At 52.9% G+C, this 13,836-nt stretch overlaps 1 protein-coding gene across 1 annotated transcript in view; it reads left to right on the top strand.

Annotated features, from left to right (window-relative positions):
* Nucleotides 1-12,402, top strand: part of SLC26A6 (solute carrier family 26 member 6) — a 17,118-nt gene extending 4,716 nt beyond the window's left edge. Inside the window, exons 6-20 of the mRNA XM_026650208.1 lie at nucleotides 554-706; nucleotides 1,947-2,029; nucleotides 2,212-2,359; nucleotides 2,591-2,704; nucleotides 3,289-3,366; nucleotides 4,197-4,292; nucleotides 5,128-5,234; nucleotides 5,670-5,739; nucleotides 6,814-6,906; nucleotides 7,535-7,639; nucleotides 9,169-9,255; nucleotides 9,715-9,930; nucleotides 10,527-10,581; nucleotides 11,613-11,749; nucleotides 12,379-12,402. Coding sequence (XP_026505993.1) covers nucleotides 554-706; nucleotides 1,947-2,029; nucleotides 2,212-2,359; nucleotides 2,591-2,704; nucleotides 3,289-3,366; nucleotides 4,197-4,292; nucleotides 5,128-5,234; nucleotides 5,670-5,739; nucleotides 6,814-6,906; nucleotides 7,535-7,639; nucleotides 9,169-9,255; nucleotides 9,715-9,930; nucleotides 10,527-10,581; nucleotides 11,613-11,749; nucleotides 12,379-12,402 — 1,566 coding nt within the window. The remainder of the gene's footprint in view (nucleotides 1-553; nucleotides 707-1,946; nucleotides 2,030-2,211; nucleotides 2,360-2,590; nucleotides 2,705-3,288; nucleotides 3,367-4,196; nucleotides 4,293-5,127; nucleotides 5,235-5,669; nucleotides 5,740-6,813; nucleotides 6,907-7,534; nucleotides 7,640-9,168; nucleotides 9,256-9,714; nucleotides 9,931-10,526; nucleotides 10,582-11,612; nucleotides 11,750-12,378) is intronic.
* The last annotated feature ends 1,434 nt before the right edge of the window (nucleotides 12,403-13,836 follow it).

Genomic DNA, 13,836 nt, shown 5'->3' with positions numbered 1-13,836 from the left:
GCAGTGTGTGCTAGTGGGGTCGGACGGGGCTGGGATTTCCCAGGGGGGCAGTGTGTGCTAATGGGGTGGGACGGGGCTGGGATTTCCCGGGGGGGGAGTGTGTGCTAATGGGGACCTGTGGTGGGGCTAGACCAGGGCTGATGGGGTCTGCACTGGGGCTATACGGGAGGGGAGGTCTCTCCAGCAGCTGGGATTCCCCTAGAACTGTCAGGTGAGTGGTGCTCCCTGGCTGTTCACTGGGGTTGGACAGTGAAGGGGCTTCCTCCTTGGGCTGTGGCACCCTACGGGTATGCAGTCTGCATCAGTATTACTTGCTGTATTGCACTTGTGCTTGACAACCCCAGCCTCACAGGCCCACTCTGTGCAAGTTGCCAAATGTACACAGGGGATGACAGGACCCCTGCCCCGGGGATAGCACAGCCAGTGCCGAGACGTGAACGTGGGCACGTGCTGACACTCTCTGGTTCCATGGGACGTATCCTGTGGGTGGCCCCTCTGCGCTGGGGCTCTGTCTCCTGAACGGATTCAGTGTCATGGTCTCCTCTCCCCATAGGCCTTCATTGAGATCTGCACCAAGCTGCCACAGACCAACGTGGGCGCCCTGGTCACTAGCCTGATCGCCATGGCCGCCATCCTCGCTGTCAAGCTGCTCAGTGCCAAGTTCGCCTCCAAGCTCCCCATGCCCATCCCCATAGAACTCATCACGGTAAGGAGGGGGGTGTCACGAACTGCATTGCATCTAGAGCACCCAGCCCCATGGGGCTTCGCACAGGGCAGGCTGTCACCCCCACAGAGCAGGGGCTCAGCTCTCTGCCGGGTGCCTGTACTGGTGGTTGTTTAGTGGCTGCCCCTTGTGCTAGTGTTTCGTCTCCTCTGCTGTGGCCAGGAGGTTTTGGCACTTGGGTAGGTTAGGCAGCGTGGCCCGAAGATGGGCAGGTTTTGGCTTAGTCTCGCCACAGGTGTTCCAGAGGCAAGCCCCAGTTTTCCTAGAATGTGTCCCCCAGTGGGTGTGTGCTGGGGCCGGCCAGGGAGGGGGCTCTGTCTGGCTGAGATTTCCCTGGGGTTGTCCAAGGCCTGGGTTCTCAAACTGGGGGTCGTAACCCCTTGGGGCTGCAAGGTGGTGTCATGGGGGTTGCGAGCTGTCAGCTCTATGGGGCTCACAGCCCTGAGCTTCCCTTAAATTAAATGACCCCCCCCTCCGTTTTCAATGTATAAGGGGGGGTCACACTCAGGGCCTTGCTGTGTGAAAGGGGTCACAATACAAAAAGTTTGAAAACAACTGGTCCAAGGAGAGCAGTTTTCGCTAGCAGGGGCTGTGCTGATGGGGTCCTCTTACATGAGCTGGCAGGAGAGGCGCAGCTGGGAGCACCCAGAGCCAGGTCTCTCAGCCAGCAAATCCACTGGCCCCAGGGGTGACAATTGCATTCAGAGCCCAGAAGGACAGCCCTATTGCCTTCCATCTGCAGGTCCCTGGGTTAAATCTGGCCCAGGCTAGCGGTGCGTAATGTTGGACAGCCATTGGACAGCCATCCCCTCCCCAGCACAAACCCACAACCAGACCTGAATGGCCCCTGCTTGTCTCTGGGTGAAATGGGTCATGGAGACTCAGCTGCCCTTGGCTTCTCCATGGGACAGTGGGCGCTGGCTGGGATTTCCTGCTCACTGTCCCCATCCCGTCCCCTCCTTAAACCCTTCACCTGGTCTGATTCGTTTCAAAGTGCTCCTGATCCGGTTTATTTCTTTTTTTGTCTGTTGATTCGTGCCCTGGGGCTCTTCCCTTGGTTGGGGGGAGGCACTTAGTGGCTGGTGGGCTCTACCCGCCAGTCTGGGTTTTCAGCTAGGCTGGCCCCTTTCGTTGGGCCCTGAGCAGAGGCCTGCACATGTCTGCTGTTCTCTAGCAGGCTCGTGGGGGTTGCTCTTTGCCTCACGCTGTCCCTTCTTTTCAGATCATCGTCTCCACGGGGATCTCCTATGGAGCCGGCCTGAAGGCCAAGTTTGGGATTTCTGTTGTGGGCGACATCCCCAGTGGGTGAGTGAGGGTGCAGCCCGGGCTCTGTAGCAGGCACTTCATTATGGGCAGAGAATGGAACGCGTTTCTGCTGCAGCCTCTGTGACACTGGGGACGGCGTGGTGAGGCTGTGCCAGGGGGAGCAGGCTGTCATCCCTGAGAGAAAGGCCCTTTCCAGCTGGCTTTCCTTCTCTTGGCTGCAGGATGAAACCACCAGTGGCTCCCAACGTCAGTTACTTTGGGCAGGTGGTGGGCAATGCCTTTGCCATCGCCGTGGTGGGCTATGCCATCTGTATCTCCTTGGGCAAGATCTTTGCCCTGAAGCACGGCTACAAGGTGAACAGTAACCAGGTGAGGACCCCACTACGCTCTGGGCTTTCCACTCCAGCCTCTCTTCCCTTTTTTTTATTCTTCGTTTTTGTCATTGGCACCTGCACTCCCCAGGAATCTGAGTCTGGGCAGTGCCCGCCCCTCTCTTTGGGGTCTCCCATGACACCAGGCGGGGGCCTGCTCTGCTCTGCCCAGCAAGGGCTGGAGCCTCCATGCAGTTCCTGACCCCTCGCACTGCTTTGCCCCTTGCAGGAGCTGATAGCCTTGGGGATTTGTAATTTCGTGGGTGGCTTTTTCCAGTGCTTCAGCATCAGCTGCTCCATGTCCCGGACCCTGGTGCAGGAGACCACCGGAGGGAACAGTCAGGTGAGTCCCATGTGGCTGGTACTCCCATCAATTTCAGTCCTGAGGAATCCTGGAGGATTCCAGCATGAGGCAAGGAAGCTTCCCCTATCATCTCTGGCCTGACTGGGAAAACCCCAGGAAGGTGCTGTGGAAAGCCAGGTATGGTGTTAACCTCTGGTGACAGTGGTCAATGGATGGGCAGTAATTACCCATCATTCATGGGCCGGATCATCTGCCAGACCAAATAAGTAGTTAAAGGGTTAATTGTTATTGATGCTCCACTGGGAGCAGAGCTGGGGGCAGTGGGGCAATTCTCATAAATAACTCCCACCCGCCTGGCAAGGGCTGCCTGTCACTTGCTCTGGCACTCGCAGAGCTGATGGGAACATGAGAGAGGGCCTAAGGGGGACATGCTGGATCACCGGCCGGACAGCCTTCCTACGTGAGCTCACCTGCATCCCCTTCTCGCCCAGCATGCTCTCTCGGGGCCAGCGTGACGCCCATTATATCAGACACAACATACAGGTGGTGTCTCTGCATGGGAGGTGGAAATGTCCATGCACGCCTGTCCCGTCTCTCACTGATCTCTCTGCTCTCTTCTCCAGGTAGCCGGGGTTATCGCCTCACTTGTCATCTTAGTGACCATTTTGAAGATTGGGCAGCTCTTCCAAGACCTGCCCAAAGTATGTATTGTCCTAGCCCTCCCTGCCTTCCTGCCTCTTCACCCGTCTGTACAGTTACCCTGAGTCTCCAGGCCCATTACAGCTACTGGCACCACTTATAGATCAGCCCATGAAGGACAAAAATGGGTCACAAGTCCTATAAAAATATAGGGACAAGTGAGTTCCCATAGTTGGTCCATCCTCTCTAGTAGCCTCCTCTGCCGCACTGGATCAGATCATTGGTGCATCTCTTACAGTGTCCCTCCTCCAGCGCTATCCGGCGTTTGAGGCATCACAGGCTGACAGATAAGCACCCATAACCCTTCTATCCAGTTGTGTGATGCAGTGGCCCAGAGGGAAATGCTCCCATCCTGACTCCTGCAGGAGTCCAGCTAGAACCCTGCTGCATGAGGCTAGAGTCCCCTTCGCATTACCACAGCTCCCTTCGTTACAGGGGGGGTTGTTAATGACCATCGCTCCATTCCTGCCTTTCAAAATGCAGCTGTGTTATTTGACTCAATGGTCTCTGCAAAAGGGGGTGCCCTAGGTCTCACCTTCCACTGGCAGGTCAGTGTTTCCTTGGCAGCATTTCCCTCCCATCCCTCCCTCCCTTTGGCCAAATCACTGACCTGGGGGTCAAAGCCTGAGCTTCCTCACTCAGTGTTTGCTCCACCCCCCTCAGGTCAGGTCTCATGTGGGAGGACAGAGTAATAGTGGGGAAGGGCTACCCTGTTCTGTCCAGGCAGGTGCTTGTGGGAAACACAGGCCCCTGGAGTCATCAGGCTATGGGGTCCTGGGATGGGCCCGCAGTGCCCGCTGAGTCCTTACAGCTTCGGGGATTTCTCTTCCAGGCCATCTTAGCTGCCATCATCATTGTGAACCTGAAGGGCATGTTCAAGCAGTTCACAGACATCCGCACACTGTGGCGGTCCAATCGCATAGATCTGGTAAGAAACACAACCGGCCTCCATGGGCCTTGGACCATGGGGCCTGATTCCCCTGACACAAGCCCCGTAGAGCTCTGCCTTTGGGGAGCGCAAAAAGGGCAGTCCTCAGTGCTGCCCTGGTCTGGCTCCTGGCAGCCCCTTACTAAGGGAGGTGGCAGTTCCCCCAGGACACTTCTTACCAGGCTTGAACCAACTGAGAATAGAATTTGGGCCATAGACATTTGTCAGAACCAGGACTCTGAACCCCAAACCACAGGGACCAGATTCTGAACCTCACAGTGCAGGCCTATTTCTGCAATGGGCCTGAACTGGAACCCAGGCTATCTGGATCCACATCTAGCCTCCATGGCTCAAGCCCATCTCGGCTTTCACCTTGCTGCATCCCTGGGGGCTTCAGAGCAGGGAACCAGATCCCTGGGGGCTTCAGGGTAGGGAACTGAATCCCAACAGCACAGAGACTGCAGGCAAATGCAATAGCCAATCTGCACTCAGCATGAGCTTATCCCTCTTTGTACATCAGAGAGAGCACATATTAACAAGACGGGGATGTCAGCCAGGACACTGGCCTTCCCCACCATAACCCTTTTCATAGGGCGTCCTGGGATCTCTAACTTCCACCTGGGATTCCCACTAGAGACAGGCAGGCAGGGCCTTGTTTTAACATCTCCCCTGAAGGAAGGTCCCTCCCACAGTTCAGCTCTTCCTGGGACTGCAGGGCAGCATTAGCATTGGCAGTGATGGCCAGTGCACTAGCGAACGTCACACCGAAGTAGCCAGTGTCTACCGCAAACCTGCTCCCCTTCCCCAGCACTTACCCTGCCTTTGTCTGCTACAGCTCATCTGGCTTGTGACCTTCGTGGCCACCCTTCTGCTGAACCTAGACATGGGGCTGGGGGTCTCTGTGGCGTTTGCCCTGCTCACAGTCATCTTCCGGACCCAGATGTGAGTAGCACTGTCCCAATATACCATGCACCTCCCTCTGAGCTCCAGTAAGTGCTACTGAGCGACTAGTAGTACCCTGCCCTGTCTGGATACTCATGTGCACACCACGGCGGGGGGCTGCTAATGGGCACATATGAGCCACTGATGACATCAGCACAGTCTGAGAAGCCCATTTGCTGAAAAGCTGCTATTAATTCTGTACCCCTGCCCACCTTCACCACCTGATGAAGCAAAGCCATAGCCAATGGCAGCTCATGGGCACACACAAGGCTTTAGCCTGGTTTAGCACTACTATGCCCTCTCACAGCATGGCTGTCAATGTTCTATCACCACCAGGTCACTGGGGCAATACTCTGAATGTAAGGCACAACATCACTCCCCGCGGGATAGACAGTACCTTTGCTAACCCCGCTCTCTTTCTCTGTCTCCCCTCAGGCCCCGCTACTCCATCCTGGGGCAGGTTTCCAACACGGACATCTACAGAGACGTGGGGGAATATAACAAGGTACAAGTGGGTGGTGAGATAGTTGAGGGAGTGGCCAGAGGGGACCCATGAAGGAAGACAGACCAGCTCCTTTGCTGCTGCTGAATGTATTAGGCAAACCAGGACACTGGGGCCAAAGCTGCCATGAGCAGCCAGGGTAGCTGAGTTAGGGCACATCCAGGAGTAAAGGGGTTAAAGTCCTTGTCAGGCATTGTCCTTCCCAGAAGGAGCATCCCTGTCCTATCAGTGCCTGTGAGTACTGGCCTTCAGGGACTGGATGCCACTTTCCCTTCCCACTGGGGAGGAAGAGCTCCTCCTTTCCAGAGCACTGTGAGTGTGCCTGGCGCTTTACAAACCCCTAGAAAGCCAGGTCTCCCTCCAGTTCAGCTGTGTAAGCTGCAGGCCTTGCTAGTGGTGGGACCCTGTAGGGGCTTTGGGGGCTCTAAGGCAGTGGTTCTCAACCTTTCCAGATTACTGTACCCCTTTCAGGAATCTGATTTATCTTGTGTACCCCAAGCTTCACCTCACTTAAAAAACTACTTGCTTACAAAATCAGACGTAAAAACACAAAAGTGTCACAGCCACACTATTACTGAAAAATGGCTTCCTTTCTCATTTTTATCGTATAATTATAAAATACACTGATTGGAATATAAATATTGTACTTACATTTTCAGTCTATAATATATAGAGCAGTATAAATAAGTCATTATATGAAATTTTAGTTTGGACTGACTTCACTAGTGCTTTTTATGTACTGTAGTCCGTTGTAAAACTAGGCAAATATCTAGATGAGTTGAGTACGCCCTGGAAGACCTCTGTGTACCCGCAGTGCTATGCGTACCCCTGGTTGAGAACCACTGCTCTAAGGGATGCAGTGAGGCCATTCCAAGTACCTGAGGTGGAGCAGCAGGAGAACAGGGAGGGGGGAGCTGAGGAGTAGGGGAGCCCAGAGATGCTGGGGGGCGTGGCTTTGCTTTTCTGTGATGTCTCTAGCTCTTCCTGTTACTGCTTCCCCCCCTCCATGATCCAGAACAGCCCCCACCCCTTTGAGGCAGTGTCCCTCTCACAACTTCTTCATGTCTTTGTTTCCAGACTGAGGAAATTCCAGGCGTGAAGATTTTCCGCTCTTCTGCCACAGTCTATTTTGCCAACGCTGAGCTGTATGCAGAGGCCCTGAAGGAGAAGGTGAGGCAGGGGCAGAGATGGGCTCATGTAGCACACTCTGGGGCAAGGCCTGACTCGTCTCTACAGACTGGTCTCCAGTACCTTGGCCAGGAGGTCACTTCAGCCCTGGGATGCTATTCTCCAGTCTAGCTGGGAAAGCAGCACAGCTCCACAGTCCTGATTCTCTCAGCTCTCATGCTACAGTGCACGGGTTCTCCCTTCCCCAGTGTGTAGTGGATCTAGCGAAAGGCTAATATGACCTCTATCCTCATAGTGTTGGAGCATCTCACACACCAGTGATGTTCTCCTCACAGCACCCCTCTGAGGTAGGTGGGGAACTGAGGCACAGGCCCAAGGTCACTCAGGGAGCCTGTGGCAGAGCCAGGAATAGAACCCCATTCTGCTGAGTCCCAGTCCATTGCATTAACTGCAAGCCAACCTTTCCTATCCTGCTCCTGGGCTCTGCTCCTGCAGTTAACTGGTGCTCCAAGCTCTCCCGTTCCCAGAAGTCAAGAAAAGGATGTGGAAGGAGAGAGCTCCATTCTGTACAGGAACAGCTGTGGGGACTCTCTGCACCATGCAGTGGGAAGTGGGTTGGGAGAGAGCAGGTCAGTGGCTTCTATATCCCAGGGAGCTGTATCTTTTGCAGAGTGGCATTAATGTCGATTACCTCATTGGGAGGAAGAAGAAAGCCCTCAAGAAACAGAAGAAACAGCAGGAGAAGGACAAGAAGGAAGAGGCAAAGAAGAAAAAGGTTCATCTCTGCCAAATGTTTCCTTCTGGGGTTCCCTCCAGTCCGTCTCTTTCTCCTTCCCTTCATCCATATCCTCATCCTCCTCTCTCCTTACATATCTCTCTTGGTCTCCTCCTTCCTCTCTCTCTCTTCTCACTCCCTCTTCCGAGCTCTCCATTCCTCCCTGCCCCCACTTCTCCCTCTCTTTCCCTAATCCCTCTCTCTAGATTGGCTCTCCCTATTTTTCAAAGATGGACTCACACTGGAAATGGCTCATCTTTCCCTAGGGGGTGGGAAACCCAAGGGTAGGCCTTGGCCCCTGGGGAATGTTCCTGAGCCTGACAAGCATTTGTACTGATTGGAGCCACCAGGCATGGAAAAGAAATCCCAGGGAACCACCTGACACTGGTGTTGTGTCCAAGGTTGGGGAGGAGGCTGCTGGTGTTAATAATTAAGGAGACAGTGATTCACTAGCATTTGGTGAGTGGTCGGATATTAGCAACAAGTGCAAGGTGTGATCTTGGGAATTCCAAACTAATGAACCTAACTTCAGTGCCAGACAAATAATTAAAGAGGGACTTATACGCCCCCACATGGACATGATATGATGGGAACAGACCAGCATACCATCTGCAGAGAAATCATGCCTCTCTAACTTACTAGATTCCTTTGAGCATGTCAAGTAAAGAGCAAATACAGGAGACTCAGTTGGCAAAAGTTATTTGGACTTTCAAAAGGCAAATTCTCTCAGAAGAGGCCGTTAGGGACCCTAAGCTGTTTTAGGGTGAGTTAAAGTTCTGTCATTGATCAAAACTGGCTGAAGAGAAAGGGAATAAAGAGAAGGAATACCTAGCTCTTATATAGCACTTTTCACTAGCAGATCTCAAAGCACTGCACTGAAGAGGTCAGATCATTACTCCCATTTTATGCATGGGGAAACTGAGGCATGTTGCTGTGACTTGCCTCCGGTCACCCAGTAGGCCAGTGGCAGAACCAGGAATAGAACCCAGGTCCAATCCTCTGTCCACCACTTCTGAATAAATGGTCAGTTTTCCATGTTGCAAATGTTAGCAGTGGGGTGCCCCAGAAGCTTCCACTCTAGGCCTGGTGTAGAATATATTTACTAATGGTAATATTTGTACGGGGAGAGAATGGTGGGTGAGTGTAGGCAGGTAGCTACCATTGCAGACAGCTCAGTGAAAACCCCCTCTCATTGCATAAGGGCAGTCCTAAGAGCAAACGAAATTTTAGGATGAATAAAGCCAACCACTATGTACTGGGCTAGGGAAGATACCTCCCTCATGGGCAAGTTATTCCGGAATTGTCCACTCTGGCAGCTTTGCACCTTCCGTTGACCTGGCCATGGTCAGAGACTGGATACTGGACTAGGTGGCTCACGGGACTGAACCAGGCTCTGCTTTTATGTTGTGACCTATATTGTCCCAAATCTCCTTGCTGGGGTTGACAAGCCTCCTGCGGGGTGATGTGGGCTGTGTGGCTACACCAACCCTGCTTTAACGTTCTCTGTCCCCATCTGGCTTTGGTAACAGAAAACTAACTCCAAGCTCTCAGAGGCATCTGACCCCAGCAGCGATGACCTTGGCTTTGTAGATATTGACATGGAGACCAATATGCAGGTATTTATCTATGTTGATCTTTAAAAATCCAAGTCCCACAGGGCCTGACATAGTTGAATGTCATGGTAAAATCTCAACCACAATGGTCTTCCCTACCATTAACACAAACCCTCCATTAGCAAGCAAGAAAACCCTCCCAGCCCTCATCCTTCCTCCTCCCCAGACACCTGGGGAATAAGATATGTCATTAATCTAGGGCATCGGCCATCTCCCACTCTGCTCTGATGTGTGCTAGGGTGATTGGTGTCAGTAGGGGTCAGGGCCTCTGTTTAACATCTCATTTCAAGCCTTGTTTTTCACCAGTGGAAATAGATACTTTCCAAACCTCTGTCTCACTGCCGCCTGTGCTGATACGGTGCAGTCAATCAGTTTGACGCTCGTCTGCTATTGTCTGAGGTGCTCCCTGAGGAATGCCATCATCTCATTTGATGGGGGGGGGAACTGTTTTCTTCCCCACAGGAGCTGGGGAGTGACTGCAATGGATCTGGCCCTGCAGTGGTTGACTCCAATGGAAGCACGATCGAGTTGGAGCCCCAAGCCAGCAGCACCCCAAAAGCCTTCAATGAACCCACCCTGGAGTCTTTAGGTCTCAAAAAGCCCGACCTCCACTCCCTCATACTGGACTTCACCCCCATCAACTTTGTGGATACTGTCTGCATAAAGATCCTAAAGAACGTAAGGGGAAAGGCAGGGAAAATGTCCCAGGCACAGCTGCCCTGGGGACTCTCCTACCGAGCTCTGCAAAGTGGGAGAATTCAGACACCCAGTGCTGGGAACTTGAGTGCCTCAGATCTGCTCTTCTGCTACCAGCTAAGATGAAATCTCACCAGACACTGGCTCCAACCTGTCCCCATCCCCTCCCTGATCCCGTCACCCACCACCCTTCCATCTGAGCCATTGCTGTCTGTTACAGAGGAACTGTTCTCTCCAACATACACACCCACTCCCTCATGCTGGCATTTTAACATCTTCTGCATCACCTTGTGTGCCCAGGCCTGTCAGCTGTAAATTGGGCATCAAGATGTAGAGTATGTTTCACATCCCTAACTTGTCTTCCAGGCAGCCCACAGGAGATTGGCTCCAGGTCCATGGTATCAAAGAGCAGCAGGGGCCAAGGGGACATCTGGGGCTGCTTTGGGGCAGTCGGCTAGTAATCGCGTACCCCATCCCATTCTGCGTGTGGTGCTGCTGCTGGACATGGGGCCTGGCCCCCAGGGACGGGAGTCTGTGGAGGGGCTCGACTCATCTCTTTGTGCTTGTGTCCATTGCAGATATTCAGAGATTTCCAGGAGATAGAAGTGGATGTGTTTCTTGTTGGCTGCCATGGTAAGGAGGCCTCAAAGCTCGGGCGCAGCAAAGCTGTGGACCCTCCATTTGATAGCAAGTCCTCCCTTCAGGAGGATGTATCTTGTCGCACTGAAATCCCCATCTGCCCTCCCTTGGAGCAGAGTCAGGTTCTTGCTTCTGGTTTCACCTTCCTTTGTCTCCTCTTCTCCTCTCCACACCATACCAGCCTCAGTTGTTAACCAGATGGAAAGTGCTCACCGAACTGGTTTCAAACCCAGTGTGATTAGTAGTTCAGATCCCATGTCAGGAACCAAATTCAGCCCTGGTGTAAATCCCTCTGAGGTCAACACGAGTCACATCAGCTTCTGCCATAGCTGAATTTGAGCCAGGGTATGTGCGTGGGGAATCTTTCCCAAGCCCCATTCAGGAGATCAGCCAAAGCCCCTGCAAGTAGGCATAATTCCCAAGGTGCAATGCCAGAGTCTGTTTATACTCCAGAACAGAGACCACATCCAGGGGAGCATTTCTGTTTCCCTGAATTCCAGCTCGGATGATTTTGCCAGCACTTCCCAAAGCAAAGAATCCCAGGCAAACAGTAAAGAGCAAAGAAAAAGAGAGGTTGTTCTGAGTGTGTGGTGGGTGGGGGTCAAGGCTGGGCACGTCGGCCAGTCTTCATGCTTTCACTGTAGGGTGTCCTGGTGTTATCAGGGCCGGCTCCAGGCACCAGCCGACCAAGCACGTGCTTGGGGCGGCACCTTGGAAGGGGCGGCCAATCTTGGGGTGGTGTGGGGCGCTCGGGATTTTTTGTTTTTTTGGTTCGGTGGGGCAGCACTCGAGGTTTTTTGTTTTGTTTCAGCGGCGCGGCACTGGGGGGGCGGGGGCTGGCGCGGTGCTCTGGGGGACGGGGGCTTCGGCGGTGCGGCGCTGGGGGGGGCGGGGGTTGGGGGGGGGGGGGGGGGGGGGGGGGGGGGGGGGGGGGGGGGGCGGCGCTCTTTTTTTTTTTTGCCTGGGGCGGCAAAAGAGTTAGAGCCGGCCCTGGGTGTTATTGTGCCACCTTGTTTTCCCCTCAGCTTCTGTCATTGACCAGCTGGAAAAAGGCAACTTCTTCAGCCAAACCATCACCAAGCACCACCTCTTTGCCTCAGTGCACGATGCCATCACCTATGTCACCAGGGAGCAGGGACAGAGCATGCCACAGCCGGTCACAGTAAGCAGTCTTTCTGCTTCACTTAGAAAAACAGTCTCCCTGGCAGTCCACCAGGTTTACAGATGTGAAAGCAGCTTTTGTTACGAGTTGCTGGCCAGCATGCTTCTCTCCACCAGCCATGCCAGTGTGTGTACCTCCCCTACCCACCCTTGCCTAGCCAATGTGCTCTCTCTCCACCACCACCACCACTACATCTGCTGTCCTTCCCCGCCTCACTTTTCCTCAATTGCGTCTCAGTTATGCAGACCTCTGAGCAGACTCTGTCATTAACACTGTCCCATTCAGGTGGCCTTCTGGGCTACTGCACATGCAACCATGCAAGGAAGCCAAGTGCATGCCCTGAAACCCTTGTGTCAGCAGGGGCCGGGAGACCTGCAGAGGGGAAAAAAACCAGCTCCTGCGGGAGAGAGACCCCCATTCTCCAGGCCAGTCAGAGCTGGGAGCACATCATATTGCTCTTGGTTCCCTCCTGCTGGCTGATGAACAGAACAATGTTAATGGGCTGCACCCCACTCTCATCACAATGCAGAGCCTTCGGGTGGTGGGCGGGGGAAGCCACGGGAATGTGGAGTTATTCCAGGGAGTTGGGGAAACCAAACCAATCTCTTTATTACTATTTGACTTTTTAGACTTATTCCAGCACTAAACTGTAGCCACCAGAAACAGCATCTACTGTCCCCAGGAGCTGAACAGGTGAGAGGGAGCCACCAAGGCACGTTTCCAGAGGACTCTTTGAGCTGGCTGATGTTTACAAGGGCAGGTGACATGGGATTCCCTGCCACTGGGAATCTAGCAGACACAAGATCTCCTACTGCTGAGCATCTGCTTTGGGCACTGGAGACCTGAGATCATCTGCCCTTGGGACCCCACTTTAGCTACTGGACAAACTGGGAATCTATCTTAAACCTGAAATCTCCTTCTGCTGGGAATCTTCTCCAGACACAGGAGATCTGGGATCTCATGGGCTTATGAATCCACTTCACACACAAGATCTTCTGCCCCTGGGAATCCCCTCAGACCCAGGAATCATCTCTGATTGTATCTGTGTGTGTGTGTGACCCTTTAACTTGAGTGATGGTGTCCCTAGTCTCTGTTTGCCAGAAGCTGGGAATGAGTGACGGGGGATGGATCACTTGATGATTACCTGTTCTGTTTATTTCCTCTGGGGCACCTGGCATTGGCCAGTGTCAGAAGACAGAATGCTGGGCTAGATGGACCTTTGGTCTGACCCAATATGGCCGTTCTTATGAAATATCACTGGAGAGAAGCTGCACTGGAGAGTTTTCCACTTGACTGTTTAATTAGATGATGCTCTTAAATTGAACCAGACAAACAATTCTATTGACTGTGCAAAACTCCCTGCAAAGAGCAATACTGAACCAGCCCACAGGCTGGAGGCTGCCTAAGATTTTGTCCCCTCCCTGCATCCCATTTCCAACTTTGTGGGTAAAATAACCAAGAGCAAACTCCGACCTTGCCACATGGGCCACGCTGTGAATATGCACCGATTTTATTATAGAGAGAGAGAACACTAAGCTCAGAGTATCACTTTCTGGGGTGCACTCCAGATCAGTAAGGGGCTGTCACCACCTGCCCTGCAACCTTGGGTGCCTCACAGTGCTTTGCTGTAACTCCCAACCTGGGCCCCTCACAAACAGCATGCAGGTCACAACCTGAGTGTCTGTGTATAGCTGCAGTCTGCCAGCACGCTCCGGGCTTCCACCAGAATTGGTTACCACTTACAGGGTGATTTCAACACACTCCCTGTCCCAGATTTTCCCCAAAGAATGTGTGTTTGGCACCATACAGCCCTTTCCTGGACAGTCCAGATATTAGTCTGTTGTCATTGTACAGCAGTTGCTACTTTAACTGGAGTTACCAAACCGTTCAGTTTAAACACAATACTGGATTAGATTTGAATAAAGAATAAAACAAGTTTATTTAACTACAAAGAGGGAGATTTTAAGTGAGTACAAATTAAAGGTATTAAAGTCAGAAATGGTTACAATAGAAATAAAGATAAATCACTTTCTAGTAACTAACCTTAAACAAACTATACTTGGTTTAAGGTAAATTTCTTACCAAAT

This window comes from Terrapene carolina, unplaced genomic scaffold (assembly GCF_002925995.2).
Source record: "Terrapene carolina triunguis isolate 2854851 unplaced genomic scaffold, T_m_triunguis-2.0 Scaffold89, whole genome shotgun sequence".
NCBI classification, from domain to species: domain Eukaryota; kingdom Metazoa; phylum Chordata; order Testudines; family Emydidae; genus Terrapene; species Terrapene triunguis.
The sequence above is the reverse complement of the archived record's forward strand: the minus strand, read 5'-3'. Positions and strand labels throughout refer to the sequence as shown.